Source organism: Gadus morhua, chromosome 1 (assembly GCF_902167405.1).
Source record: "Gadus morhua chromosome 1, gadMor3.0, whole genome shotgun sequence".
NCBI classification, from domain to species: Eukaryota; Metazoa; Chordata; class Actinopteri; order Gadiformes; family Gadidae; genus Gadus; species Gadus morhua.
In genome coordinates, this window is record NC_044048.1 from 18,301,058 (window position 1) to 18,328,075 (window position 27,018).

General features: G+C 46.2%; 3 protein-coding genes across 8 annotated transcripts; 1 reads left to right on the forward strand and 2 right to left on the reverse strand.

Annotated features, from left to right (window-relative positions):
• Positions 1-1,346: 1,346 nt before the first annotated feature.
• On the reverse strand, positions 1,347-9,023 carry aaas (achalasia, adrenocortical insufficiency, alacrimia). Of its 5 annotated transcripts, none has more exons than XM_030359908.1 (17): positions 8,969-9,023; positions 8,525-8,675; positions 8,024-8,151; positions 7,608-7,663; positions 7,102-7,193; positions 6,786-6,832; positions 6,432-6,530; positions 5,893-6,036; positions 4,872-4,992; positions 3,978-4,102; positions 3,351-3,411; positions 2,993-3,083; positions 2,658-2,739; positions 2,402-2,469; positions 2,182-2,263; positions 1,866-1,950; positions 1,347-1,747 (listed from the first exon to the last, which is right to left on the reverse strand). In XM_030359908.1, exons 2-17 carry the CDS (start codon positions 8,624-8,626, stop codon positions 1,592-1,594), a joined length of 1,539 nt encoding a protein of 512 aa, XP_030215768.1. In that variant the 5' UTR covers positions 8,627-8,675; positions 8,969-9,023; the 3' UTR covers positions 1,347-1,591. The 5 variants fall into 5 exon arrangements, with proteins under 5 accessions (XP_030215768.1, XP_030215763.1, XP_030215767.1 ...); XM_030359903.1 differs by having other exon boundaries at positions 8,904-9,014; XM_030359907.1 differs by having other exon boundaries at positions 8,886-9,014.
• A 381-nt stretch (positions 9,024-9,404) lies between these two features.
• On the forward strand, positions 9,405-21,668 carry map3k12 (mitogen-activated protein kinase kinase kinase 12). The gene is made up of 14 exons (XM_030359552.1): positions 9,405-9,664; positions 10,971-11,540; positions 12,851-13,034; positions 13,654-13,845; positions 14,766-14,924; positions 15,290-15,448; positions 15,770-15,878; positions 15,982-16,091; positions 16,456-16,572; positions 16,884-17,015; positions 17,156-17,885; positions 18,048-18,115; positions 18,311-18,608; positions 19,337-21,668. The coding sequence occupies exons 2-14, from the start codon at positions 11,042-11,044 to the stop codon at positions 19,514-19,516; spliced, it is 2,937 nt and encodes a 978-aa protein (XP_030215412.1). The 5' UTR covers positions 9,405-9,664; positions 10,971-11,041; the 3' UTR covers positions 19,517-21,668.
• Positions 21,052-26,526, reverse strand: pcbp2 (poly(rC) binding protein 2). Of its 2 annotated transcripts, none has more exons than XM_030359912.1 (13): positions 26,358-26,526; positions 25,583-25,709; positions 25,420-25,443; positions 25,283-25,315; positions 25,021-25,137; positions 24,793-24,924; positions 24,408-24,536; positions 24,230-24,304; positions 23,930-23,971; positions 23,333-23,405; positions 23,179-23,234; positions 22,515-22,684; positions 21,052-22,257 (listed from the first exon to the last, which is right to left on the reverse strand). In XM_030359912.1, exons 2-13 carry the CDS (start codon positions 25,649-25,651, stop codon positions 22,221-22,223), a joined length of 957 nt encoding a protein of 318 aa, XP_030215772.1. In that variant the 5' UTR covers positions 25,652-25,709; positions 26,358-26,526; the 3' UTR covers positions 21,052-22,220. The 2 variants fall into 2 exon arrangements, with proteins under 2 accessions (XP_030215772.1, XP_030215771.1); XM_030359911.1 differs by having other exon boundaries at positions 23,912-23,971.
• Positions 26,527-27,018: the final 492 nt, after the last annotated feature.

Genomic DNA, 27,018 nt, shown 5'->3' on the forward strand with positions numbered 1-27,018 from the left:
AAATCCGCGCGGACCCAAAATATCGAGTGGATGTGGGCCGGGCGGCCATCTTTGCTTTGGAGCTCTCTTTCAGAAGGTGCTACGAGTTCTAGAAGTCAAGTCTTCAACATTGTTTTTCAATGCCCCTCCCCCCTCCTAACCCCCCTTTGACCCCGCCCATCGATTCCCACTAACCTCACACTACACATACACACCCCACCCTGGGAGACAGGTACGGGAGAAGGGGATTGTGGGTAGGGTTCCCTGGAGTCCATATCTCCCAGTTGAAAGATGGGACTCCAAGTGGGAAGAAAACTTTGCAACACCAGAGTGGGTTGTCTCTGTGTGTGTGAGGCTGTGTATATTTTTTATTATTAATTTTATTATGACCATGATCATTTTTTTTCTTTTTTGTTTTTTTTGTTTTGTTACACCTTTAATTGATGTAAATTGAAAAATAAATGGAAAATCCAAAATAACTTTGCCTTTTGTTTTTCATTGAGATTTTGATAGAACCAGAAAGGTTGGGGTCTGGGGTCTGGGGAAATTAAACATTTGTAGTCAAGAACCCTAACGGAAGAAATATAAATATGACAGTTAATTATGAAGGAAAAATGGTTGACAAAGAAGTTCCCCTTAATGCCATACTGTGTCTTGGCAGTCAGATTCTTGGAATGAATTATATGAGCTGGAATGTTGATTGACTGATGAATTTCAGGTGCTGTTCAATGTTGTGTTTCCTAAATGAGTGGCAATGACAGAGTTCATTGTCAAGTTCAGCTTGTTCATAATGCTCTAATCATGGGTTTTATAGATGCATCTGATTCTAGAGATTAATATTATGAAAGAATTTTGAGTCGAGGTCATTCTGGTGAGGAGAAATAAGCCTAATTCATGATTTTTTTACAATAGTGCCACCTTTGGGTTCAGTACCACAAATATGGGTTTGTGGGTAGTGGGGGTTATTGGTAACCATCCATTTGAGCGGGAAAAAAAACGTCACAGAAACAATAGGGGACCAAGCAACTTCTCTGCTCGGACCCTTATTGAAGTGCTGAATGGAATTGAAGTACCTGGGTAAGGAAGGATGGATGACTCCTTTTAGACTGAACAGGCACCAATCAATGACAAGAACTTTATGACTGAAATGATGTAGATTGAACGTTAGCCTTTCAATAAACCGTAGAAATCCAATTACATCCCCGAAAGCATTCCAATAGATCTAATCGATATTTACTATCTACCACACTACGTAAGTGATTTAGCAGATGCTTTCTCCCTACTGAGCCTACAGCAGGCACCCAATACCTATAAACTGGCTGAACTCTGTAAACCATGGAGGAAAAACACGTAGACACGTTGAAATCTCAAATTCAAAAATGTATTTTATTACTATCGCCAAACTAAATTAATAGTCAAAAAACTGCAAGGTGACATTTGAATACAAATGGATGAGCCTTGAGAAATTCTTATGAATTGACCACTGTATATAAACGGTTTGGCATTGGGCAGGAAGGAGGGGGTGTGTGTGTGTGTGTGTGTGTGTGTGTGTGTGTGTGTGTGTGTGTGTGTGTGTGTGTGTGTGTGTGTGTGTGTGTGTGTGTGTGTGTGGTCAGGAGCAGAGCTCTGTGAACAGGGTGCTGTTGCCGTGGTCAACGAGCCGTTCCTCAGGCTGTGGCATCGCGGGACTCCCATTAAGACCCAGGTGGGGAACGCCGGCACTCAGGAAATAGAAAGGCACGTGGGTGATCCTACCGTTGGACCAACACTGGGGGGGGGGGGGGGGGGGGGAAGGAAGAGAGAGTCTCAGTCACCGACATCCAGCAATGTGCAACTACAAACATCATTAATGAGTGAATACCAACACAACTTCCTGGGGCCCTTACCACGGTGAGCATGGCTCCGTGAGGGAAGTTTGGGCTGAACTGCATCAGTCTGGGCTCGGCCCCCGGCTCTCCCTGGATGAAACCGCTGTTGGAAGAACAGGAGACACGGGTCGATCAGGGACACAATGAACCACTCTGCCTGGAAGACGCTCGGCGTAGCTCTGTGTAGGAGCTACAATATGCAGTATACAGTACAGTAGTACAAGTATTCACACAACCATCATACTAGCACACTCCTGTGGAACATACAAACACATGCATCAGATCAGTTTTAAAACAAGGCTTTTAAACGGAGTCCAAGGTCAAAGCTAATCACCATGGCAGGAGCTCAAAAATAGGATCATTTCTGGTCTTGAACACCGCTATCATAGCAGGCCGGGCTGCTGCTTCAGAATCCCCTGAGGAGAGACATGGAATGACATCCGTTAGAGTGGCAGCTATCTATTCTCCCAACATCAAAGGGTCAGAGTGAGAGGGAATGAAGAAGGAGTATAAAGAGGATTGAAGGAGGAGTAAAAGAGGAGTAAAGGAGTCACCTTTGAGCAGTACTGCGAGCCTCTCCCCTCTGGGGTCCCAGGCCAGCAGCTGGACCTCACCGCCAACACTGGAGGACAGGGAAGGAGGAAGGAGGAACCGTACACATCATGTGAGTCACGCGTATATGATGTGAATCATATCATGGTGCGATGCTGAGACACGGAGTAAGCAGCATGGGTAGCCGTGTCCGTGATCTTCGCCACGGCCCCATAATGGATCAGGCGAGGGATGAAGTGGCATTGGAGCCTCTCTTACATGATGTCACCCGCGGGCGTTGTGAAGGTCGTCTCTGATAGGTCGGCCACGACCGCTGCTGCCTTCGATCCCTTCATAGTTCCTGGGGTTGAACCGAAATAGGTCACGAGTTGTAGGGTCGATATGCAATAGGAATTTGGAATTTGTGTTTTAGGTTTGATACAATATTTTATAAAATATGTAAAAGTTGAATCAACCCTTGCAAAATACAATATTGAATTAAAAATAGCATTGAATTATATTCATTCAAATCAAAACAGTAGGAAATGGCATCCCAAAAAAGTGAGCGCAAGTATAGTTGTCCGTATAATAGCCCTAAAGGTGTGTGTGCTGACCCGTTGTGTCGCTGAAGGTCAGGGAGTAGATGACCGCCTCCCCCTGGATGGTGAAGAGCAGGCGGCTCCCGTCAGGGCTCCAGCAGCCGGACTACCGGGAGGAGGAGCGAACACATGGTCAGGACACACTCCTCACGGTTAGGACACACTCCTCACGGTTAGGACACACTCCTCACGGTTAGGACACACTCCTCACGGTTAGGACACACTCCTCACGGTTAGGACACACTCCTCAGGGTTAGGACACACTCCTCAGGGTTAGGACACACTCCTCACGGTTAGGACACACTCCTCACGGTTAGGACACACTCCTCACTGAGCGCCACACAGGTAAGTCTTAATACGGGGGAAGACGCACCTCACAGCGGCCCTTGAGAGAGGGCCAGCGCTCACACGTCCACATCCTGGTCTCCCAGACCCTAAAACACAAGAACCAACACACTTTTGCAATCATATTATGATATACATACATTGACTGGTATCGGATATAGTCATATACTACATCTTTTGTAACAAGAAGTCCATTAACCATCAAACACCAGAATTTGGATTTAATCCGACATAAAAAAATACACTGTTTATGGCTTGAAACTGAAAGATTATCCAAATAATTAGTTTATTTTTACGCACCTCATTTTAAAATGAGGTGAGTTTTATTGGCTTTAGTTTTAATTGGTAAAGCCATGTTCTCACCAAAAGCTAAGCAAAATGTTATAATGCGAAAATTGTAAGGGTATTAGCGTCTTCGCATTGACTTTGTATGTAATCACGCCGCGCAATTAAACAAATTGTTTTTGCATTTGGTGTGAATGCAGCTTTCAGAAAGCAAATGCAAGACATCACTTTAGGTTGGGTCACTTTTGATGGCCATTCAATTAATCAATCAGGAGACCTATCAGCCTCAACAAGCAGACCCTAACCCTAGGGCAGCCTCATGAACACCCAACCTCTGTCTACACAGCCCCAGCCAGGGCGCAGCTCTGACCTGAAGAGAGGAGCGGGCGTGGCCGCCAGGACGTGGCTGCCGTCGGGCGACCAGGACAGGAAGGACACCCCCCCCCCGCCCACACGCTGGAGGGGCACGCTGCTCTCCGCCGCGACGTCCCACACCTCACACACACACACACACACACACACACACACACACACACACACACACACACACACACACACACACACACACACACACACACACACACACACACACACACACACACATAAGACGGCAAGAAGCCAAAACAGGGATCACAGATGCAAATACTGGGTTGGTTCCAAATATTTCTCCTACATCCCCCGCTGCATACAGAGCAGTCCTACTCGGTTAAAGCAGAACTTGAGAAAGAAAATTATGGATCAGAAATTATTCTGATCCAAGTTTTCTGGGAGGGAAACCATAACTGTTGTGGAGATATTCTACTGGACAGAAACTGATTTACGAAGGAGATTGTATTTCTGCAGTGGTCAGTCTACCCGTGATGGTTTCAAATGTTTACAGACACTTTTTACAGTTTGCTGGCCGAGTTTGTATTTGCTTAAAAGCTAATGACACGCTTACTGATCCAGAATCCAGCCCCATGATGGGTCAAAACAAATATGAAGCGAACCCCAGATTTAAGCGTGTCTGCCTTCAGACTTTAGATTAGTACCTTAAGTCAAACCAAAATATCTGCAGTTCTTCCTGTGCAGGATACAGTAATGTATCGTTGACCCGAAGCAGCTTGAGGCTGCCTCTCCAGCTAACTGCGTACATTGGGACGTGGTTATCATGGCGGTCGAGCGGACCACCTGGAGATTTAGGGAACCGGGACAAGCAGAATGACTGCAGAATGACTGTGGGAACGCAGCCATGGGGTCACTGATGGGAGCGCGAGCGAGGTACCATCATGGATGTGTCCACGGGGGAGGCTGACACCAGGAGGGAGCCGCTGGGAGACCAGGCGATGGAGGTGACCGGGGAGTGGCCCGGGTGAGACAGGACCTGGGCACAGCCAGAGGACGGCCTGGGGGGATGACCAGAGGGTTTACTGATGGCTTATCACTGTATGCACGACAAAAATAAATGGAATGTTCAGCAAATATTTTTTTCTTTTGAAATGACACGGCTCTTTTCACTGCCGTGGAACGCTCCGTTCACTTGCATGGGCCCCTCCCGATTATATTGAATTTTATTTGATAATTCACCGTTGCTAAGTATAGTTAACCGCCGTCAAGGAAAGTGGACTTTTTGTCGTCTTTCGTATCACTCCGCAAGTAGTCCGGTAACTTATCAACCCCAGCGTACTCGGTTGCTAAGCGACGTCAATGTCTTTGCCGGACAATTTCTCTGCTGATCAACACTACGAATGCTGGAAACAAATAAATTGTAAAAAGACACACCATGTGAAGTTATTTTTTCGCTTTGGCAAGTAGCCGTGTAATAAGCGGGATAATTTATAGAACATCGCCGGTCATTATCGAAAATAAGCCCCTTCAGGGCGAAGCAAGACAACCCCGCTTCGCGTCGTTGTCCGGTACGCCCCATCGGGGCTTATTTTCCCAATGATGACCGGCGTTCTATACATTATAACTTACATGATTACCTCACATGCAGTTTAAAGGCATTCAGACGATAGAGGACAACACAATCAAGATTATATAAGGGATAATATACTACAATTAAATAAAAAAACATATGACTAAGAGTATACAAGACCAAACCCATAAAAAGGGTAAAAGAAGTGCAAAGTTCCCTTTGCAGTAATGACCAGCCTAAAAAAAGCGCAACCAAAATGTTTGCACATTTCCACCAAAACGTCAAGCGTGTGTATTGAACCTAAATGACGACGTTGAACCATTCCCTTTCGAAAGCAGGGCAGCAGAGCTCGGTCGCCCAGCATTGTAGAGCTACGCTGTAGGTGTACCTGATGGACAGCGAGCAGGGGTCCACGTGCCAGACCAGCAGGCAGGTCTGACAGGCCACCGCCAGCGCGGACGCACACAGCGGCTTCCACTGCACGCTCGCCACGCTCCTCTGCAGCCGGTGCTTCAGGGTGGGGGGCGTGGCACTGTGGGAGAGAGAGGGAGGGAGAGAGCAGGAGAGAGAGAGAGAGCACACCGTACGGTGATGCAGTGGATCGACCCAGATAGGGTGGTACTGCTGCCCTGACACGCAAACTGTGGGGATCAGATTGCAGGGAATGACAAGCACAAATTATAAATGCTTCTCAGGGTTTTAAATTTCCCTCAAGGACGGACGTGTCTACCCCGTTACAATAGGCTCTTATCTTACTCGCCGCTGTTCGGATATGATGCTATTATCAGGATTACACTGCCTTGATTCCTATTGTTAATGATTGTTCTCTAAAGTGCGCGGGTGGCTACTGTTTTGGATCCTACAGCTTGTCATTCAAGCATACTAAGCAGGCCTGTGTTACGGCTGTCTGCACAAAGGTTACGTTACCTCTTGGGATTGTAGATCTTGATTGAATCGTCCAATAGAGCCACAGCAAACTTTTCTGTATGAGGATGCCAGGCAAAGGCGCGCACTGCACAGTCTGACCTGGTAAATCATGGAGCAGAAGAATCCTATTTACAAAAGTATTAACTGAACAATGCTCTAAGCAAGGGGATTTTTTTTCCCCAATACAATGTTTTCATATTAAAAATCCTAATTTTAAGGACCACATAAGTTATTGCCAAGTCCTAGTGAATGGTTTTATTTTGAATGCATTGAAACATTACATAGAACATTGATATGGAAGGACAACTATAAATACTGCAGACTTTTGTTCGCACAGAAAAGGTTCAAACGTACCAGTTCAGCACCTGGGAGAACTCTGCAATCATGTTCTCACTGCTCAACTAAAGAGAAACACAAAAAAGGCTGAGACCAAATTTTCCAAACCCTCTTTTGTTCAACAACATCGCCAAAGACGCATCGCTGGTATTTCTCCTAGGACTCCAAACAGACGATTCGACAAAACAAACGATGCAATGCATCGTGAGCAATGTGCATCTGACAAATTCGGAAAGTGCGTGTGCGCGTAGGTGCGTGTGAGAGAAAACAAGCATTCTAAAACGTAAATAACAACCACAACCACAACAACAACCTAGCCTACTAAAGGCGTTACCTTGAGGTGGGGGAACAGGGCGCCGTGGAGGGACGAGACCCTCTGGAGCAGAGCCAGGACACAGCCCGAACTCACAGAGAGCCACTTGGGTGCTGGGAAGCCCCAAAGAACAAAATAAAAGTCCACACTCATACAGTATATCTCATCTATTAACAAAGTAAAAGTCCCATAATACTACTGTTTTATCCATCACACTTGGCTAAAAGCCTCAATTTAGGTGCTTCTTGTGGCTATTAGAGTCAAGCTATTAGTTTATTTTGTATATATTCTTCATGGTTATTCAGTTAAATTTAATTAAAGTAACCATGAATCACTATCTTTTTTGTTTATTCGGCAAATCACATTTGTTTTGCGTTTAACAATTTGAGATATCAGCAAGAAATATTGAAAGGGCAACCTCAGTCAGTTGAATATCACAATAGTTAATGTCACACCCTTGACTCCATGTGGTGGGAGGGAGGAAGCTCATGGGTGTCTATAAACAGAAGGACAGCAGCATCACCTACCCTCTGTGCTTGAGTTGACGATTTCTTCTAGAAGCCCGGTGAGCCCTGCCTCCCGCCTGTCAACCACCAAGTTACAGGGTGAGATAACCCCCAAATCATTGTTTCAGCTGAAAGCTGTGTTTGGGTCTCAGAAAGTGTTGAACATTTCTGATGGAAAGTTGTCAAACAGGGGAAATTCTCTGTAAAATACAAAAATTCTGCTACTAAAATAGATTCCAAGGGTGGGAGTTTTCTTCAGGCTGCACACGCTGGCTCGAGCATTGTGACGTGTGTGTGTGTGTGTGTGAGACGTGTTTGTGTGAGCCTCGGAGGTGTGTGTGTGTGTGTGTGTGTGTGTGTGTGTGTGTGTGTGTGTGTGTGTGTGTGTGTGTGTGTGTGTGTGTGTGTGTGTGTGTGTGTGTCTGTGTGTGTGTTACCATGACGTGGCGCTCCTGATCCACAGTGTCTCAGAGTGCTGCAGGAAGGCCGCCTTGCTGCTGTTCTCTGTCCGACTGTGTGGCTTCAGCGACTCCCGGGGAAAGTAAAGACTCAAGGGACCATAGTCCTAAATAAAATACAAACCACAAACGGATGTCAAGAAAGATATATGGGTTTTTGTTCTGAATATCAGTGAGGGAATAGGGGTGAGGTGATAATAGCAATAAAAATAATGAATGATTCCCACAATAACAATAGTTATCCACAGATACTCTGTGAATACCTAGAATTCTACTAGCTCCACTGTGCTCCATCGTCACACTTGTGAGGATTAATTAAATGTTAGTCAAGCTCATGTTTCATAATAAAACGAACATGAGTGCACAAAGTGAATTGACTCTTCAATGCTTATTGATCATGTCAACAGTGCGTTTACATACTAGAGACACATTGACAATCCCACAACAGCAAAGAATAATATAAGAAGGTTTTTTTCGGACCTGTTTTTGACAGCTCTCCGTGGACACCAGCTCGTTGTTGGTCTCGCAGAGAGTGATCTTTCCAGGGGACAGCGGAGGGGGGAAGAACGCCAAGGAGCACATGATCCCTGTGTTGACAGCTCACAACTGCCTCTGTTACTACTGGTAGCACCTGCAAGAGATCACAGTGGTCACACAAGTGTGCGCTGACCATACAAATAGTGCTGTCCACAATGCATGGATAACACAACCATAACAGTATCAATGACCCACCAGATGTGAGCGCTACCTTGTTGGCTAACTAGCAATGTCCTCGCTCAGGCTCAGTTGCATTTTGTTACGTTACTCATCATGTATTATCTGGAGGAACATAATGAGCAACCTGTTTTTAACAGCTTACTGAAAGTTGAAGGTTTCTAGATGAAGTCAATCCATAGAGAGTAAATCCATTGGTAAGTCACTTACTATCCCGCCGAATACAATACAACACTACCGGAACCGGAGCCTGGGAGGTACAAACACTGCGCGGCTCAAAAAGCCGTTGTGGAAACTGTTGCCCTCTTCAGGATAAATTATTAAGTAAATTCATACTTCAACCGTAGAAAGAACTATGAGTACAATCCTATAATCTGGAATTTCGACTATGTCGTTTTCCCCCAAAAAATGACAAATGCCTCATAGATGGACAATTTATTACTCACAATATTTCTGGATATACAAAGAATGAAGTCATTATTTATTAATTTATTTATTATTTACTATGATGCTTTTGTGTTTTGGGATTTTTATTCATTTATTTATCTCGCTGCAATGTACGACCGTGATGTTACTGGCAAAACAACAAGAATAGAGCGAGACTCGCGCCCCCTGGTGGCGCGCAGGCTGCAGCTCGTGACGTCAATTCAGCACTCTGAAGGAGACAGCTCCCTCCCCCCACACCGCGCGTCTCCCCTTCCATGGGTCCCCGGTTATTGATAACACAATTTGCCCGCTGGGATTCGTTCTGATAACGTGAACGCGTGGTTTGTGAGTCGAGTGGACCAAACAAGAGACTACCTGCGCCGACAAAACAACGACTTATTTATAATTTCTGCAAGTAAGGTCCTGCAAACCGGAACACACCCCTTCACTTGACAACGCGACATCAACCAAGGCAAAAAGGTATTGGAATGTCATCCTATCAATGAATGCTGGTTAAATAAGAAATTGGGCACTGTGTGACGTTCAAGCATGATCCTTCCCTTCATGCGGTACACACTGTCCACAATGCACCAATGAATCGCGGTTGCCAAAGGCAAATAAGCGTCGATTATTGTTGCAGAAAATGATACATGTGCAGTAGAAAGATAGCCCATGTTACGAAATATTTGTGTTGATGCCAACATTCAGTAAATCTACAGGCGCTGCGGCAGTTTTACTGTGTACGGACTGTAGTGGGATTTGGGCTTCGATTCATGCACGTCGGCTATGATGCTACTGAGTGTCATCATCATCGCATCCTTGGTTATTTAAAGATTGATCTTCCTGCGTTTATGTGCAGTGCTCCTTCCCACGGGCCTGGCGTTATTTTCCATTTCATGCTTCCAGTCCACAGCCTTTGCCGTTCTCCTCACGCGGTGGTGGTGCAGTACACGAGCCCGTGTAGACTATGTGACTATGTACATGTGCTTTCTGTCTTTCTCTCCTGCCTCTCTCTTTTTTGTGCTCTCTCTCGCATAGGCGCTTTGGACACACACACACACACACACACACACACACACACACACACACACACACACACACACACACACACACACACACACACACACACACACACACACACACACACACACACACACACACACACACACACACACACACACACACGTGACACGCGCACAAGCACACACGCAGATACACACAGCTACACACATAAACACACAAACGTTGAAAAGGTTATGCAATTTTTCCAATTTTTTTAGATGCACATAGCTCACGATGCATGGCATGTATGTTTTCTCGAATCGTCTGTTTGGAGTCCTAGGACAAATACCAGCGATGCTTCTTCGGTGATATTGTTCAACAAAAGAGGGTTGTAAAAAGCACCCCCTCGTAGACAATTTCATTCATAAAAACCTTGTCTCGTGTCAGTGCAATGGCCTCATGTCCTCAGATATTTTGGTTCGTATTGACACGAATCTGACGGCAGCAGTTCAACCTGCATCTTTTTGGCTATGATGTAATGCCAAAAATTAGACAACAAAAGGTATAAAACATGCAATCTTTTATTGTAAGCCTTAGTGTTGCCCAGGTTTGCAGTGCTACTGTGGAGCTGTCCGGTGCTGACAGCAGACAAGAGAAGCTAAGCAGTAGTACTACGGCCTTGACAGGCTTCCATGAAAATATAAATCAGTCTCCTCAAATTCTGCTAGAGACTGACTTTGGACCTGTGCTAACACATCTCATTTCCACACATCTCCTCCTCAAGGTTGACTCTCCTTCTTCTTCCTCCGTCAACCTCCCATCCACCCTAACCTATCGGAGGTGGGGGACCCCCTGATGAGTGGGACCTGTATCCATGAGACCCGCGCCCCCTCCCCTTCCCTCTCAGGCTTCAGCACCCCCATCTCAGAGTCCCCCTACCGCCGCATCGATGCCGAGACCCCTGCCTGCACCCCAGAGACGGACCTGACCCCTACGCAGTGTGTCCTCCGCAATGTGCTCTCCATCGACACGGGTGGGCAGGTGGTGCCCGGGGGATGCCCCCACACCTGTGGCTGCAGCCCCACCCCCAGCGAGGGGCCCTCGGGGCGCTTCGACAACAGCGTGCTCAAGCTGCACGAACACGAGGCCTGTCAGTGCGGGGGCAGCGGCGGCGGCGGGGGAGGGGCGGAGGCGGGGCTTAGCTCGGAGGCCGGGGCCGTCCGCGGTCAGTCGGATAACATCCGGCTCCAGCCGGGGAGCGGAGGTTTTTTGGAGGGACTGTTTGGCTGCCTGAGGCCCGTCTGGACCATGATCGGGAAGGCTTACTCCACAGAGCACAAGCATCACCAGGAAGGTACGTGGAGCGGGGATAACACGGGAATCATACAGGTTCCACTCCTCCGCTCACAGACCATCCGCCGCAAACAGCAGATCACGCACACACGTGTTTAGAGACTACCGTAAAACAGAACTTCCCGATCAGGACGGTACATTGTTTAAACAGTTACGCTGTCAAAGTTAATCGTAGACTCTAGAGATTGATCACTGAGAAGGCCCCTCAGCCTGGGGTCATTTGAGTTCTTGACCGGGCCTCTATTGTTTTTGTCGTTATTCTCATCCGTCTACCTGCCACCATGGCCGACATTGCAAATCACTGCCTCAGGGGGATACGCTGCTCACTGACAACACTCCCTTCAGCTACTAGTGTGGCCATATGTGCTTCTTCCTGCACCACGCCAGCTGGGGACTCAAGCACATCAGAGGACTTGGTGAAGAAGCGGTCTACTGAATGCGTCTCTTTCATTCTGCCAAGCTTATCTCATTAATTACCGTCCATCTTCCCTCATGCGCTTGCGTTGTCTCTCGACGGCAACAAAGACAAACGATGCACGGAGCACACTATGGGAAGTGTGTGTGTGAGTTTCTGTGTGTGTGTGTTTTGGTTTTATGTGTGTGTGTGTGTGTGTGTGTGTGTGTGTGTGTGTGTGTGTGTGTGTGTGTGTGTGTGTGTGTGTGTGTGTGTGTGTGTGTGTGTGTGTGTGTGTGTGTTTTTTTGGGGGGGGGTTGTGTGTGTGACTGTGTTTGTGTGTTTGTATGTGTGTGTGTGTCATGCAAATAGTGGCAGGCATCAGGTTTATCACAATTATCCATCCAAATAATGCGCAACGCAGCACATGTATAAAGGGAAATAACTCATTAAAGCTACTTGTGTTAATGCAAATGACGAAGCCTCTCGATGTGATGAATAGGGAGGGAGTGGAGAACATAGTGGAGGAACGGAGAAGTTTGAGATGTTCCTGCCCGGGTCCAATGTTGTGAGACGTAGATGATATAGAGTAGTCAGTAAACCTTTCAATGCAACATTACAAAAGCAAAGACTGTTGGTTATTTTATTTAATAATGATCCTCCTGTGGCGGGAATTTTGCATGAAATCCCAAAGATTGATACCTGGTTCTGAAGACATAATGAAGGTCAGCTTTTCAGTGCGTAAGGCCCAATCTCATTTCTACCCCTTCCCCATTCCCCTAACCCCTCCCCCTTGTTTTGAAGGGGTAAGGGGAAGGGGTAAGGGATAGAAATGGGATTGGGCCTAAGGGTTCACACAATGAACGGTTTTCCTCACTGACCCTGAAACCAGCGACGGTTCTCTCCATGACCTCCAGAGTCCTGGGAGGTCCCGTTCGAGGAGATCTCGGAGCTGCAGTGGGTGGGCAGCGGCGCCCAGGGGGCCGTCTTCCTCGGGAAGTACCACGGAGACGATGTCGCCGTGAAGAAAGTGAGGGACATCAAAGAGACCGAGATCAAACACCTGCGAAAGCTCAAGCACCCCAACATCATCACCTTCAAGTAAGGGAGCTTAAAGAAAGCCGGGGCCTGGAATCCTATTTCCACATGGATGGTGTTTAAAGGGCAACAGAGTAGGACTTTGATACAATGGTGGGATGGCCCTTAAGCTGACCTTATTTCGGACCAAGCAGTCCTACTATGTTAGAGCAGAGCTTCTGGGGGCAGACGGCACAGACCCTTTGCCGGAAACCAGAAACGGCTAGGGGCGCAGAGACGTCTTGTTTCCTGTTCTGTTACAGAGATATGCTCCTGAAGAAAAACAATTTGCGCAAGCTGATGATGCCGTCAGAAGGGGATTTTAAAAAGTGTATTTCTACAGTGGTCAGTCTTCACTATCAGTGTTGATTTGAGACCCTAACAGACTTCTTTACGGTTTACTACTCCTGGCCAATTTTGTGTTGACCAATTACACGCTTACAGATCCCAGCCTCGAGCAATATGATTGGTTGAAAAAAATACGAAGCGAAAGAACGTGAAACCCTGTTTGCCCAGATATGAGTGATGATATGATGATCAGATTTGCCAACAGATTACTTTCGATGTTCTTTTAAAGTCTGTTTTGTGAGACGGAGCCTGCCCTCGCCTGTCAGCTAACCCCTGTGATTGGTCCCTCGCCTAGGGGGGTGTGCACTCAGGCCCCGTGCTACTGCATCCTGATGGAGTACTGCGCCCAGGGCCAGCTCTACGAGGTGCTGCGGGCCGGCCGCAAGATCACCCCGTCCCTCCTGGTGGACTGGGCCATGGGCATCGCCGGGGGCATGAACTACCTCCATCTCCATAAAATCATCCACCGAGACCTCAAGTCCCCCAAGTAGGTCCCACCCCACGCTCACACCAACACCGCAACCGAAGAGAAGTGGTAGCAGGGCGTGATCCACACACGTCCAGTTCACAACGACTCCGTCTCCACTACCGTATATATAGCCTGATTCTATGATGAGGAAGATTTAAACAAAAATAACACAGCCCCCAAATGTTTACCTCCTTCCCGTTCCTGTGGTCTTCGTCCTCCTCCCTGCTTCTTTCTCCTTTCTTCTCTGTCCCCTCTTCGTCTCCCCCCCTCCCCCCTCCTCTCCTCCTTTCTCCTCTCCTCTCCTCTCTCCTCCTTCCGTCGTTCATTAAAACACATTCTGTATCGGTCAGTGTTGTTTGACTATTGAAGACCATAATCAGTACTGACTTCACCTCGTTTAAAACGGATTAATTCGACTCTCAATGAGATTGAGAGTCGAATGAACAGGATACATTTTCTTGTTCAATCATTTCCAAAACATTTGATAAGCACGTTTGTTTAGATGGATGTGCCAACAAAATCTGGGAGAAACGTCACATCAGCCATTTATACATGTGGGTGATGCATACCAATCTTAGCAGAACCAAATGCTTGGAATGGAGCTATGGGAAATACTTTCCAGTTGACGTTGATACATAGAGGAGACTTGTACAAAGGGAGACAAGGAGCCTTGAATCATGAAGGCCTTGAAACGGCCAACTCACAGAGCAGAAGTGAATTAAAACATTAATTAGCATGGAAATCAATATGAAGAGCATGACACAATGCTAACGCTAAGCTTACATGATGGTTTTGGTGTGAACAAGGGGAGGGTAATAAGGTTATATCATTAGTCCAATCAGCAGCTAGACAAGCTCCCACAGTGCAGTCACATCCCCTTGGTTTCTACGATGGGACATCACAGTAACGGCTCCGGTTGATCCTGTTTGTCCTTTCAGCATGCTGATTACCCACGATGACCTGGTGAAGATCTCTGACTTTGGCACCTCAAGGGAGCTGAGTGAGAAGAGCACCAAGATGTCCTTCGCTGGCACCGTAGCCTGGATGGCCCCTGAAGTCATTCGAAATGAGCCAGTGTCCGAAAAGGTCGACATCTGGTAAGTCTGAGAAAGCTCTCTCATGGCTGATACACAAACATTAATGTCTGTGTAATGTGTATAACATATTTCTTTGGTATATATATATATGGATATAGATATAGAAATATATATATATATATATATATAGAGAGAGAGAGAGAGAGAGAGAGAGAGAGAGAGAGAGAGAGAGAGAGAGAGAGAGAGAGAGAGAGAGAGAGAGAGAGAGAGAGAGAGAGAGAGAGAGAGAGAGAGAGAGAGAGAGAGAGAGAGAGAGAGAGAGGGTATTGCATGTACGGTCATTGCTTGATGTTATGTCCTGGAAGTTATTCCTGAGTGTTTCCTAAAGTGCTACATCAATACAATAATGACTTATGATCTTCCAGGTCCTTCGGGGTGGTATTATGGGAGATGCTAACCGGGGAGATTCCATACAAGGATGTGGACTCCTCGGCTATCATCTGGGGCATTGGGAACAACAGCCTGCAGCTGCCCATACCGGACAGCTGCCCGGACGGCTTCAAGATCCTGCTCAGACAGTGCTGGTGTGTGAAACATCCTGTGAACTGTGATGCTGAAGACAAGGCTCGGATAAAGTGTGAGGGGAGATGTGAAACAAGCCCTCCTCATAGGGACCGATCAAGCAGAGGAGCTATTGTATAGAATAGTAAGGGCTCCGCCCTACAATAAAGAAGCCAGCAATTGAGCATAAGAACACAAATCTGTTCCCGGGTGCTCTGCAACAAGGCAACCCCTGATCTGTTGGATTATCAGTTTGTTTGATTGATTGATTGTTTGATTTGGTTACCTGGTGTACATTGTTGATAGCCAGAGTTGTAAACTCACACACGCTTCTGACTTTGCAGGAACATTAAACCAAGGAATAGGCCGTCTTTCCGGCAGATTCTCCTTCACCTGGACATCGCGTCCGCTGATATTCTCTCCACCCCGCAGGAAACCTACTTCAAGTCTCAGGTACGAAGAAATCAGATTCACAGTACTTCAACAATCAAACAAATTGTATTGTAGAACTAGTCCTACCATCTCCATTGGATTACATTCAATGTGGTCCATACAGGCCGAGTGGCGGGAAGAGGTTAAACAGCATTTTGAGAAGATCAAGTCTGAGGGCACTTGTATCCACCGCCTCGACGAGGAGCTGGTCAACCGACGCAGGGAGGAGTTAAGGTATGCATTTGTAAAATCAACCCACTCTCATGGAAATAATGTGTGGTTGCTGCAGGAAACCACACCTTACTAAATCCACCACATAATGGGGCTACACTTTATAGTGAATGTTTATTACTGCATTAGCCAATGTTAATTAAGGTACCCTTATGTTAAGTGTTACCCATGCTGGTGCCAGTACCGGTTCTATTTCTGAAGGGCTACCGTGTCCTATTTCCCCATGCTGCTCTTGTTATTGAACCTCGTGGCTAAAAGAGGGGCCGGAGAGTGCCTTTCTTTCATGAAGCATGTAAGACCTTTTCAGGCAGGAAGTGTAGCGTCCACAGCAGGGACTGGAACCCTTCTATTTGTGTGCGGTCCTCAGGCACGCGCTGGACATTCGTGAGCACTACGAGAGGAAGCTAGAGAAAGCCAACAACCTCTACGTGGAGCTCAACGCCGTCATGCTTCAGCTGGAGCTCAAAGAGAAAGAGCTGCAGAGGTATGAGTGAGTCAACTAATCACACAGTCGGTGTAGCTGGGTCTGGCAATACGTTCACTGGCAAAATATCACTGTACTGCCAGATGAATATTTTGTTGGGATAGGACTTTGTTACAAAAATAGTCCTACAATCAAGTTCCATTGCCTCGTACTGTATTAAATAGAACTGTATTCCAAAATGTGTTGATGCGTCGAACCAAATCAAAGCTGACTGCGGCATGGAATCATTTGAGAGAATATTCCATCCAAATAATTCTGCAGCCAGAAAATGAATGCATAAATGACATAAATCATCATGCAATGTTCCCCAGGAGAGAGCAGTCTTTGGACAAGAAGTTCCCCGGTCTGTTCAAGCACAGCTCGAGACAAAGCAGCTCCACCAGCTCCATGGACAAGCTCATCAAGAAGAGAAACGTTCCACAGAAACTGCCCTCAGGAAAGAGGTGGGAAAGGCTCACCTCACGGGCTATTGAACACAAAGAACGGTGTCATCATTTAAACGGTTTTGACAAGGATGGCTATGAGTGTGGAATTATATGTTCCTACGTTATGTTCACCCTTTTTTCTCCTTGCGCATCCTCAGACCGGATATCCTGAAGTCGGAGGTGATCCTTCCCAAGCTGGACTCCTCTGTGATGCAGGTGACCGTCCCCTCCTGCCCCAACCGGAGCTCCACCTCCCCCAGCCGCTCCCGCAGGGTGAAGACCCGCCACCGCAAGCCCGGCAAGGGCAGCAGCGGGGACCTCGCCGGCCTCAAGGCCACCCAGTCTGCTCCCCACGGGGCGGTGACGGTCCAGAACGGGGGCTCCGCTCCGGACCCCTCCGAGCACCTCCTGGACCCCAGCGCGGCCCTGCGGGGGGTCGGCCACGACCAGCAGCAGAGGCAGCTCTCCTCCTCCAGCCCCGACCTCGTCTGCTCCACGTTGGAGGCCGGCGGCCGGGGCCAGGGGGGTCCGGCGGCGGGCGGGCTGGAGAGAGGCGGGAGCGTCAGCGCCTCCGCCGTGCTGGGGGGGTCGGAGTCGGGGGCCGGCGGCCTGGAGGACCTCACGGAGACGCCCCCGCGCAGCGACACGCCCAGCGAGGACGCGGCGTCCTTCCCGTTCTCCAGCAGCCCGGACTCGCCGTGCGGCAGGGGGGTCGTGGCGGCGGCGAGGAGGGCGTCCCTGGGCATCCCGCGCCTGCCCCACGACGGGGAGGACAAGGACGACGGGGCCGGGGCCGTCAGGATGCCCCGGGGGGCTTCCGGGGGCGTCGGCGGTCAGCACCTCACTCCCTCGGCCATTCTCTACAGGGCGGCTATATCCCGCAAACAGGTAGATAGATAGATAGATAGATAGAAAGATAAATACTTTAATAATCCCAGAGGGAAATTATTTTAGGTAGCTCTGCCGGCGCAGGCCTCGTCTACCTGGAAGACGTTGTACAGCACACAAGACATTTTTTCTCATTTATTTGTTTTCTGTCTCCGGCTACAGAGGCGTGGAGTGTCATCAGAAGAGGAGGAGGGTGAGGTTGACAGCGAGGTTGAGTTGCCACGGAGACGGTGAGTTTTTTTCCGTCTCCCATTGAGTCGCATTCCCTGAAATCTCTCAGTTAACTTTTCTCTGTGTTGTTGTTGCTATTTGCGGTCACCAGATGACACAATGCCTCAGTGTACAAGACAACCGCGCTGACGCACGTTGTCTGTCCGCTGTTTCGACGCTGTCCTCGTCAAGCGTTGTTCTTTTGATCTTCGTAGACGCCCGACCAGCATCACCAAGTGCCCGTCGGTGTCCACCTTCAGCTCGGAGAACCTGTCGGTGTCGGACGGCGAGGAGGGCCACACCACGGACCACTCCCACAGCGGCACGCCCGACGTGGTCAGCACCAACACGGACGACAAGCTGGACGACCGCAGCGACGACCTGCTGTCCCAGGAGTCGGAGATCCCCGCCGACAACACCGACCCCACGCAGGCCTCAGACGGCCTCTCGGAACGAGAGGGGGTCCCGGGCCGGGCCAGAGCTCGGGTGGACCCCGGGCAGACTTCCAATGAGGTAAGGCACTGCGGCCGACGGTTTACAATTCACTGAGTGCCATTTAGATCCACCACTTCAGCTCCCCCTGTGATGTCCTCTCTCTCTCTCTCTCTCCCCCATCCTTCTCTCCCTCCCTCACTCTCTTCCTCTCCCTCCTATATTCTCTTTCTTTATGTATGTCCACACCACTGTCGCTCTTCGTTCTATTTCATCCTCTCTCTCGCTCTTTCTCTCTATCCCACCCTCCCGTTGTTCTCCCTCTCCCTCCCTCCCTCTCTCTCTCTCCACCCCTCTCTGTCTCTCTCTCTCCCTCCCTTTCCCTCTTCCTCTCTCTATCTCCCTCCCCCCCTTTCTCTCTCACTCTCTCTCTCTGTGTCTCTCTCACTCTCTCTCTATCTCTCTCTCTCTCTCTCTCTCTCTCTCTCTCTCTCTCTCTCTCTCTCTCTCTCTCTCTCCCTCTCTCTCTCTCTCTCTCTCTCTCTCTCTCTCCCTCTCTCTCTCTCTCCCTCTCTCGCTCTGTGTCTCTCTCACTCTCTCTCTCTGTCTCTCTCTCTCTCTCCCTCTCTCTCTCCCTCTCTCTCTCCCCCTCTCTCCCCCTCTCTCTCTCTTTCCTACTCTCTCTCTCTCTCTCTCTCTCTCTCTCTCTCTCTCTCTCTCTCTCTCTCTCTCTCTCTCTCTCTCTCTCTCTCTCTCTCCCTCCCTCTCTCTCTCCCTCTCTCTCCCCATCTCTCCCTCCTCCTCCTCAGATGCGCGCCCTGTGTGACGACTCGGACTGTGACAGTGTGGAGCTGGATCAGTCAGGCAGCGGAGAGCCCAGTCGCCCACCCAGTCGCCCGCCCAGCGCCGGTCCCAGGGCGTCGCCGTGCCAACCGTCAGCGCCGGCCCCGCCAGGCCCCCCCCCAGCCCCCCACACAGGCCCTTCGTAGATTTGCAGGACACCAGGCGACAACCTAATCTACCTTACAGCTGAACAGCCTCCACCACCACCAGTGTCCACCCGTCTGTCAGTCTGTAGCGCGTCACCGTGGTCACGAATGGGAGGGGGGGGGGGCAGCATTTAGTAAATCACTTCATTAGCGTGTGGCATGTCGTCATACAGCTGGTTAAGGTGTTTAGCGAGTTTGTCATTAGGTATAGCGATAAAAAGATGACATCATTGTATGTGTCATGAATAGATGTCAGATCGTTTGGCAGCTTGTGACATCAGGTAAATTACTTTTTTGTGTGTTTATTAAAGGTTTTTCAGAGTTTAGGCAGATAATGACCCAGATACCTTCAGCAGCTGTTCCATGTGTGCAGAAAAAAACAACTAAAAAACAGGTGCACTCACAAATTATAAAGTCCATGTCTTTTCGGCACCCCAACGCCCCCTGTGGGAGAGGCTTGGTATTCCATACATCTGTGTTAAATACTAATAATGTAAATATTAATTACATACCACACATGACAAATCTAAATTTATTTTAAGTGTAAAATAGAATTTAAGACTAAATGTTATGCAGCCCTATGAACAAATGCATGACTACATGTTAATAATTTATGATGTGTCTGTTTTATATTTTGTGAGAGAGTTTACACTTTTTTAAATACTTGAATTACGTTATCATTTCGGTTAATGAATATTCTTTTGGGCACTTAACAAAATAATGTCAAACCGAAAATATTATCTAACAGGAAATAATGTAATTTTTTCCTGGGTTTGAAATACAATTTGCTTTTTGGGAGGATTTGTATGATTATGAAGATTATCTATTGTTTAAATTTACTGAAGGGAAGTCCGGTTATTCCAATGTAATGTCAATCCCATTGATGCCGTTTTTTGGTCAAGATTTTTAAATAACGGTTGGTAGCATTTGGTGTTTCAGCGAAGCAGGACTGAAATTGAATGCTTTTAAGGTGCTGCATGTGTTTTCTCAGTACAATGACTTTTGGCTTCTGACTGGACCTGAAAACTCTCGACAAAATGCTACCAACCGTCATGGTCTTGACAACCAAAGACACTCGGGCACATATTAAGACTTAGGATTGTTTAAGAGTCATAGATGACTAAATCATGTAGGCCTTAGAAGCTGAAATATCCCTTTACACTTCCCTATTACAGCAGAGAAGAATTTTGAAAAACACTGCTCCCCAGTGGTACTAGTAAAAATGTCAAAATAAAAGCAAATATCCTTGGATTAAATTAGATGTATCCTTTTTATACAACATTGCACATTGTACCGGTGAAATATTAACTATATCAAAATATGAATAAATAATGTATTGGTAAAAATGTGTTTGTTTATAATGCATTGTTCTTGATCCAGCATTGAGAGTGGAATGCATTATACTGTAAAACAAGATAAAAATCCTATTTGGTATGCCCAAAATACTCTAATTGCATTGCCCTTGCCCACTAGTGAATTGTGGTTATGCAAGGCAGATATTTTCAATGTAATAAAAAGAGGCAGATGCACAATGATAGCATGTCACATTTTTATTTCTGTTTAAGCTCTTCAAACAATTCAATTGCACCCAAATCTACATCAGTTTGAGAAATCGCACAAAGAAAGTTTCTTCATACTGCAAAGAATAAAAAAACTTTAAAATCCGACCCAGGCATAAAGGATAGCAAGAAACTAGTGTTACTTTTAAGAATCTTCTCGCGTTTCTTAATTTAAATACCTCAGCGTGATTCTTATATCAAGACCTACACGTCTCATGTCTTTCCCCGCCCCCCCTTGCAGCAGTCCCCAGCCCTGCAGTTAAAAAAAATATTTTCTCTATTTAAAAGAAACATTTTTCAATGTTTTTATAATCCTCATTATCTTGTTAATTTCAGAGAAAAGAAAAATATTTTTGCACACCTCAGGTCTGGCCCCCTTGCAGGAGACATACGGGGAACCTGACCCATCATAATCCGATACACAACAATGTTTTGTTAAAAGACCTGATTGAGAAACAAAATGGATGGAAATACAGGAATGACAAAGTTCTCAGCTTAGTTATGCAGCTTAGTATGCTCCATTACACTGCCGCCTTCAAATAAATAAATAAAGTAGGATTATAGCAACAACCTTCACACAAATGGTTTCCATACATCTTCAAGTGTACTTAAAAATGATATCCACATAACATTACCAACCATGACCCATTCAGGAATTATAGCTTTAGATAACAGTGGCAGCTAGCAAGGGATTATAATAAAGAGTGGTGTATTAAATAAAAAATAAATAGTTTTTTTTTAATCAGGGGAGAGAACAGTCAAATCTAGAGTCGTCTTTTTTTTTCTTTTTCTTTTTTTACATTTTCTAAGAAAAATCTGACATAAAAAACACACGTTTATGTCTTTTCAGATTTTTCCAAAAACGTTTCCGCTATATCAACAAGGTCTTACGGAAAAATACAGTAGAATAAGAGGGGAAAACAAAAAAAGAAAAGTTTTTTAAAAACTAGGCAAAAGAGGGAATTTAAAAACAATAAATAAATAAAATATCATTACATCAATGATATAATTACAGCCGAGTAGGTGTGGAACCAAAATAAAGGAGAGTTCAGAGTACTTAGTTTTTGCATTAAATCCAGTAAGGGAGATCTTTGTAAAAAAGTAGAGGGGGGGGTAACATAAGGTGCAAATGAAGAACCTCCTCGTCAGTTGGCTGCCAGTCCCGTCGCTTCAGAAGACAGCCTAGGACCAACAGCAAAAAAAAAAAAAAAAATTCACCAACTTGTGCCATATACATCTACTACAAACTACCAATGCTACAACTTAGTTTCACAGCTTAAATGGATTTTTTTCTTTAATTAAGATATTTATTTATGATACTTTTATGAGCATTCAATAATTCTATCAATTACATTGTAACATTTGGAATTGACGGCTACAAAGCCAAAGAAGTGTACTCCTGGTTGGCACCGGGTGAGGTGTTCCCTACGGTTGCTTACCGGGCATTGATCAGGTACTCCGCCAGACTAATGCTGGCGGGGGACCCGGTTATAGTGACCTGGCGGTCAGTGGACCCTTCCACTGGGTTGGCAATCTTGATCTGAGCGCCGGACATCTGACGGATCTCATTGATCTTCGATCCCTGGCGGCCAATAATGCAGCCAATCAGCTATGAACGGGAAGAGGAAGAACAGCAGAGTGATTCCGTGTCAGGTTTCCAGGGTCAACAGGTGATTATAACGAGTCGAGTGTTGACTTTGACTTTTTACTTTATTGTCCCCTGGGGGAAATTCTTTTTCACTTCAAGGTACATTTGTGTTGCCCTTGGCAGAGCAAACGGTTGATTCTCCACCTTGACATTTCAAAGTGCAAACATTTTTAATGTTGTCCTGGTTCCCGCTGACCTTGCAAAGTGCATCCAATCAGATGACAGCTTTGTTTTACGTTGTTAAACCAACAAAATCCTAAGGCCTACGGCTTACTTCATTTTTATCCCCAAATACACGGTTTAAGAGTTACAAGCACTGAACTCGTGCGTTTGCCAGCGATATTCCCACAATCCAAGCTAGGGTCCAGTGCTTTGCTGGAGGCGACATGTGCCATATATTTTCACCGCAGCAACAGAGAATAGAAAGCACCAGTGAGTCGATCCTTCAAACCTACATCATTTGGAATGGTCAGCTCGTGAGAGCCCGTTTGTGCAGAAGCATCCATCCCAGCTGCAGAGAACAAACACACATGAAGGGTGAGCATACGTTCATTTGCCTAGACCGTTAAGAATGAACAAGCTGTGACAGAATTCAGTCTGGCCACCTACCCTGGAAGCCCTGGTTATTAGGGGCGATGGGAAAGGGGCTCTGTTGCATGGCGAGCTGGTGTAGTTTGGTGAGCTGAAGAAATATTAAATGTTTACTATACATCTCAAATGCTTAACACATTCATTGCAAACTTGCACACACAGTACAAGAGAAAAATAATTTACATCGAAACTGAATACCCAACATTTTTAGAATACTGTCGAATATCAAACCACTTTCCAGAGTCAATTGCCAATGCCTAAACAAGCAAGATGTAATATACCAAACAAGACGGATGTGCAATTTGTAAATTAAGTTTCAATTTAGTGCTGAATGTTCCAGTTCAACATAACATACAAATAAGCAAGCACGTGCACTTGTGTATTACACATGCAATATTAATAGGAATGAATACGGAACCTTTTAAAAAAGGAAAAACGAGACGGGAATCAGATTAATAAAGGAAAACTGAAAGATTCTCTATCTGATGGAATGTGATTGATTGGTGGGTAAAACAGGAGGTCACAGGGATGGAGCTCAAAGCGGTGTCATTTCTACCCCAACCACACCCGAACAAGGTAATTAATAGGATCACTTACAGAGGGACCTTCACTTACATCAGGCTGTGGAATGGCATGCTGTCCTTGGACAGCGTAAGCCTGCAAGACAAGAAGCAGTACAATGAGGCTCTGAGCCTCTATCCGACACTTCAAGGGCAGACAGAAAAACAAGCCAAACACATGCTACAACTTTTAAAAATTGGCAAAGGCTCTGCATTTGAACAAAATAAACAGCTTTAAAGAGTGCCAACTTCCGCCTTGTAAAAAAACCCATAACATGTTTATTCTTGATGCGTATGGCAACAGTGTAGCCTAATATGGTGAAAAATCGAACATCCAGACATATGAAGTGCTTACCTGACCACCTGAGAAGATGACTGGAGAGCCTGAGGGTTTGGGCCGGTAAGGGATGGTCACTCCCTTCGGTGGAGACTAGGGAACACAACAACCACAATCAGCTGCTGTCCAACCCCGAGATAGAGAGACTACCCCCGGTACCCTGGCCGCAGAGCGAGGAGTTAAATGAAAGGCCTACCTCAAGCATGACAACGCAGATCTGCTTGACACACTCGATGATGGACTGTGGGATCCCTGCAATGGTGATGGCACGCTCCGTTGAGTTGGGCAGCATGTCTCCTGCTACCTGTACCTGAGCTCCTGTTGACTAGGGAGAAGCATAACAATTCATGAACACCACACTCAACGCAAAAACTGACATCTGTGCGCACATGGACACGTGCTGCTAATCATAACGTTGGACCAATAACGGGTGCATTCCAAATATGCACCTTTAATTCGGCGTAATACATACTTTTCTTTTTGAAAAACGTGTGATTGTCTCTGACAAACGTTTCATAACTTGTGTCGTAATTTCCCCACCACTTGCGGTCGCCGGGTCCCATAAGTGTTACACCACCAACCTCTCTGATCTCCTTGATCTTGCAGCCCCCCTTGCCGATCAGCGAGCCGCACTGACTGGCGGGGACGACGATGCGCAGGGTGACCGGAGGCTTGCTGGTGGCTGTGCTGTTGGTCATCGAGCTGCTGATGTCCTGGACACATACAAGTACATCAATACATAGAGCCATTGACCACTATAACAACATTATACAGTGCATTCGCAGTAATGTGAACAGAACTGGCCACACCTCCTCCAGCTTCTCGATAATCATAGAGAACGCTTTAAAGATGGCAGTGGTGGGTCCAGCCAGAGTGATGATCCTCTCTGGACAGTTTCCTTCTGAGATGTTGATTCTGGCACCACTCTACAGACAAACATTTTTTATTAACAATTACTTATTTTGATACACATCTTCAACCTATTTTATCATGCATGAAGTTCAAAAGATCCAAATGTGAGTTTTTGTTTGCATCCTTCATGCAGTGAGTTAGTCTACAGTGAGTACTTACCTCCTCCCTCATCTTCTTTACAGACTCTCCTTTCTGTAGAATAATATAAAAGTCAGTGAGCATTTTTTTTTTTTTTAAAGAAAGGACATTCAAGTAGTGAGTCAAGATGTTTCTCAACGTTAACATAGATAACCTACCTTGCCAATGATGCTTCCAACCTCCTACAAAAAACAAACCATTGCATTAGTCTACAAATACAGCCACAATGGATGAGTACAACGAGTCATTCAAATATATTGAAGAGCAACAAGGCAGTGATGCTCATCCAAACAAGCTCATGCTTACAGGTACAAAACTCACCTTTCCATGCATCAGAAGCCTGATAGTTAAGGTCACATTCAGCCCTCCTTCAACAACACCAGAATCCATAACTGCGGTAGATATCTACGTTTAGACTTGCAAGGAAAATTATCTTTGGTCGTAGAATCTGTAAATTAAAATAAACAGAAAACAGACAGATTGAGATCTATTTTATAAAACGTGTATTGCACATTTAGAATGAACCAATTGAGCATGCTTAAATAAAATCCAAGCCTGTATGGTTCTGCATCTTCCATGCTACGGTTAGCTTAGCAGAGAGCCCATCACACCGTGGAAAGCATCAAGAACGCTGACAGCTTCTGGTCGCTATCGATGGAAACCCTAGTATATAACTTATCTAGTGAACGGCGAGATTGGATCACACATCTTCTAAGCACTGGGATAAGTTAATCATGCAAGTCTGTGTCGAGGTGGGTTTGCTGGGAGTAATCCTGCCGATCGTGGGAGTCCGAAGCTACACAAGTAGCCTAGCTCACCTACATTGATACGATCCAACACCAGCTCCTTCCCAGAGCCATGCATGCACCGCACCCTTCACGTTTTACTTGGTCGAATTCTGCACTAATGTCGCTAATAGGGGATGAATACCGATTCCCATGATGGTTTATCCACACATGGAGTGCTTGCGTGAGCCTTGCATGGTTCAGGAAATAGCCGCATCCATTCAATCTGCGGCCTTAACAATCAAGCAAAGCGAACCATTATTAACCCACTCTTTCACTGCAAATAAAAAGGCCCATTCATGAATTCTTACCCGATCGGGCAGTCGAAGTGCGGTTTGGGGGAGGGTAGGGTGGCAAGGGTGGAAGGGGAGAGGTTCGGGAGGGAGTTTTAAAAGGATTCGGGGAAAAGGGAAGAGAAACTGCGGCTCGGTCAGACTCCACTCTTCTGCTCTGCACAAAAGACAAAATTGATTCAACTTTCACCTTTCAACCTCAACCTATCCCTTGCTTCCTCATGATTGGCCCCGCCCACTAGCGTGTCCTCAAATCGCGTGGTTTTCACGCTCCCGCATTCATTACGTCATCGTTTAAAAATACTACTGTGTTTTGCTTTAGTTATTTCCCGAAGGCTTTTTCATTTATCGTTTTCGATGACATCTAACCAACGAATAAAGGTATCACTTTGCAGTTTTGAGTGAGTGTAGTTTAAATCTAATAACATTGCAATACAATATATATTTTACTGGGGATAGTTATTTTTCAAGAAGGATTTGGTTTATAGTTTTGATCATTTTGTTAATTTCAACGTGGTTTATTATGGATAATATTAAAGTGTATGGAAAAGAAGAATAAATTCAAATCTAACTCAAATAAATATACGCTCTCATTAATTCAGTGATTATTGATTTTTTTAAAACGTTTTATTCTAGTACACATTTAAAAGGCATTGGACCTACTGGTCACAGATGCAGT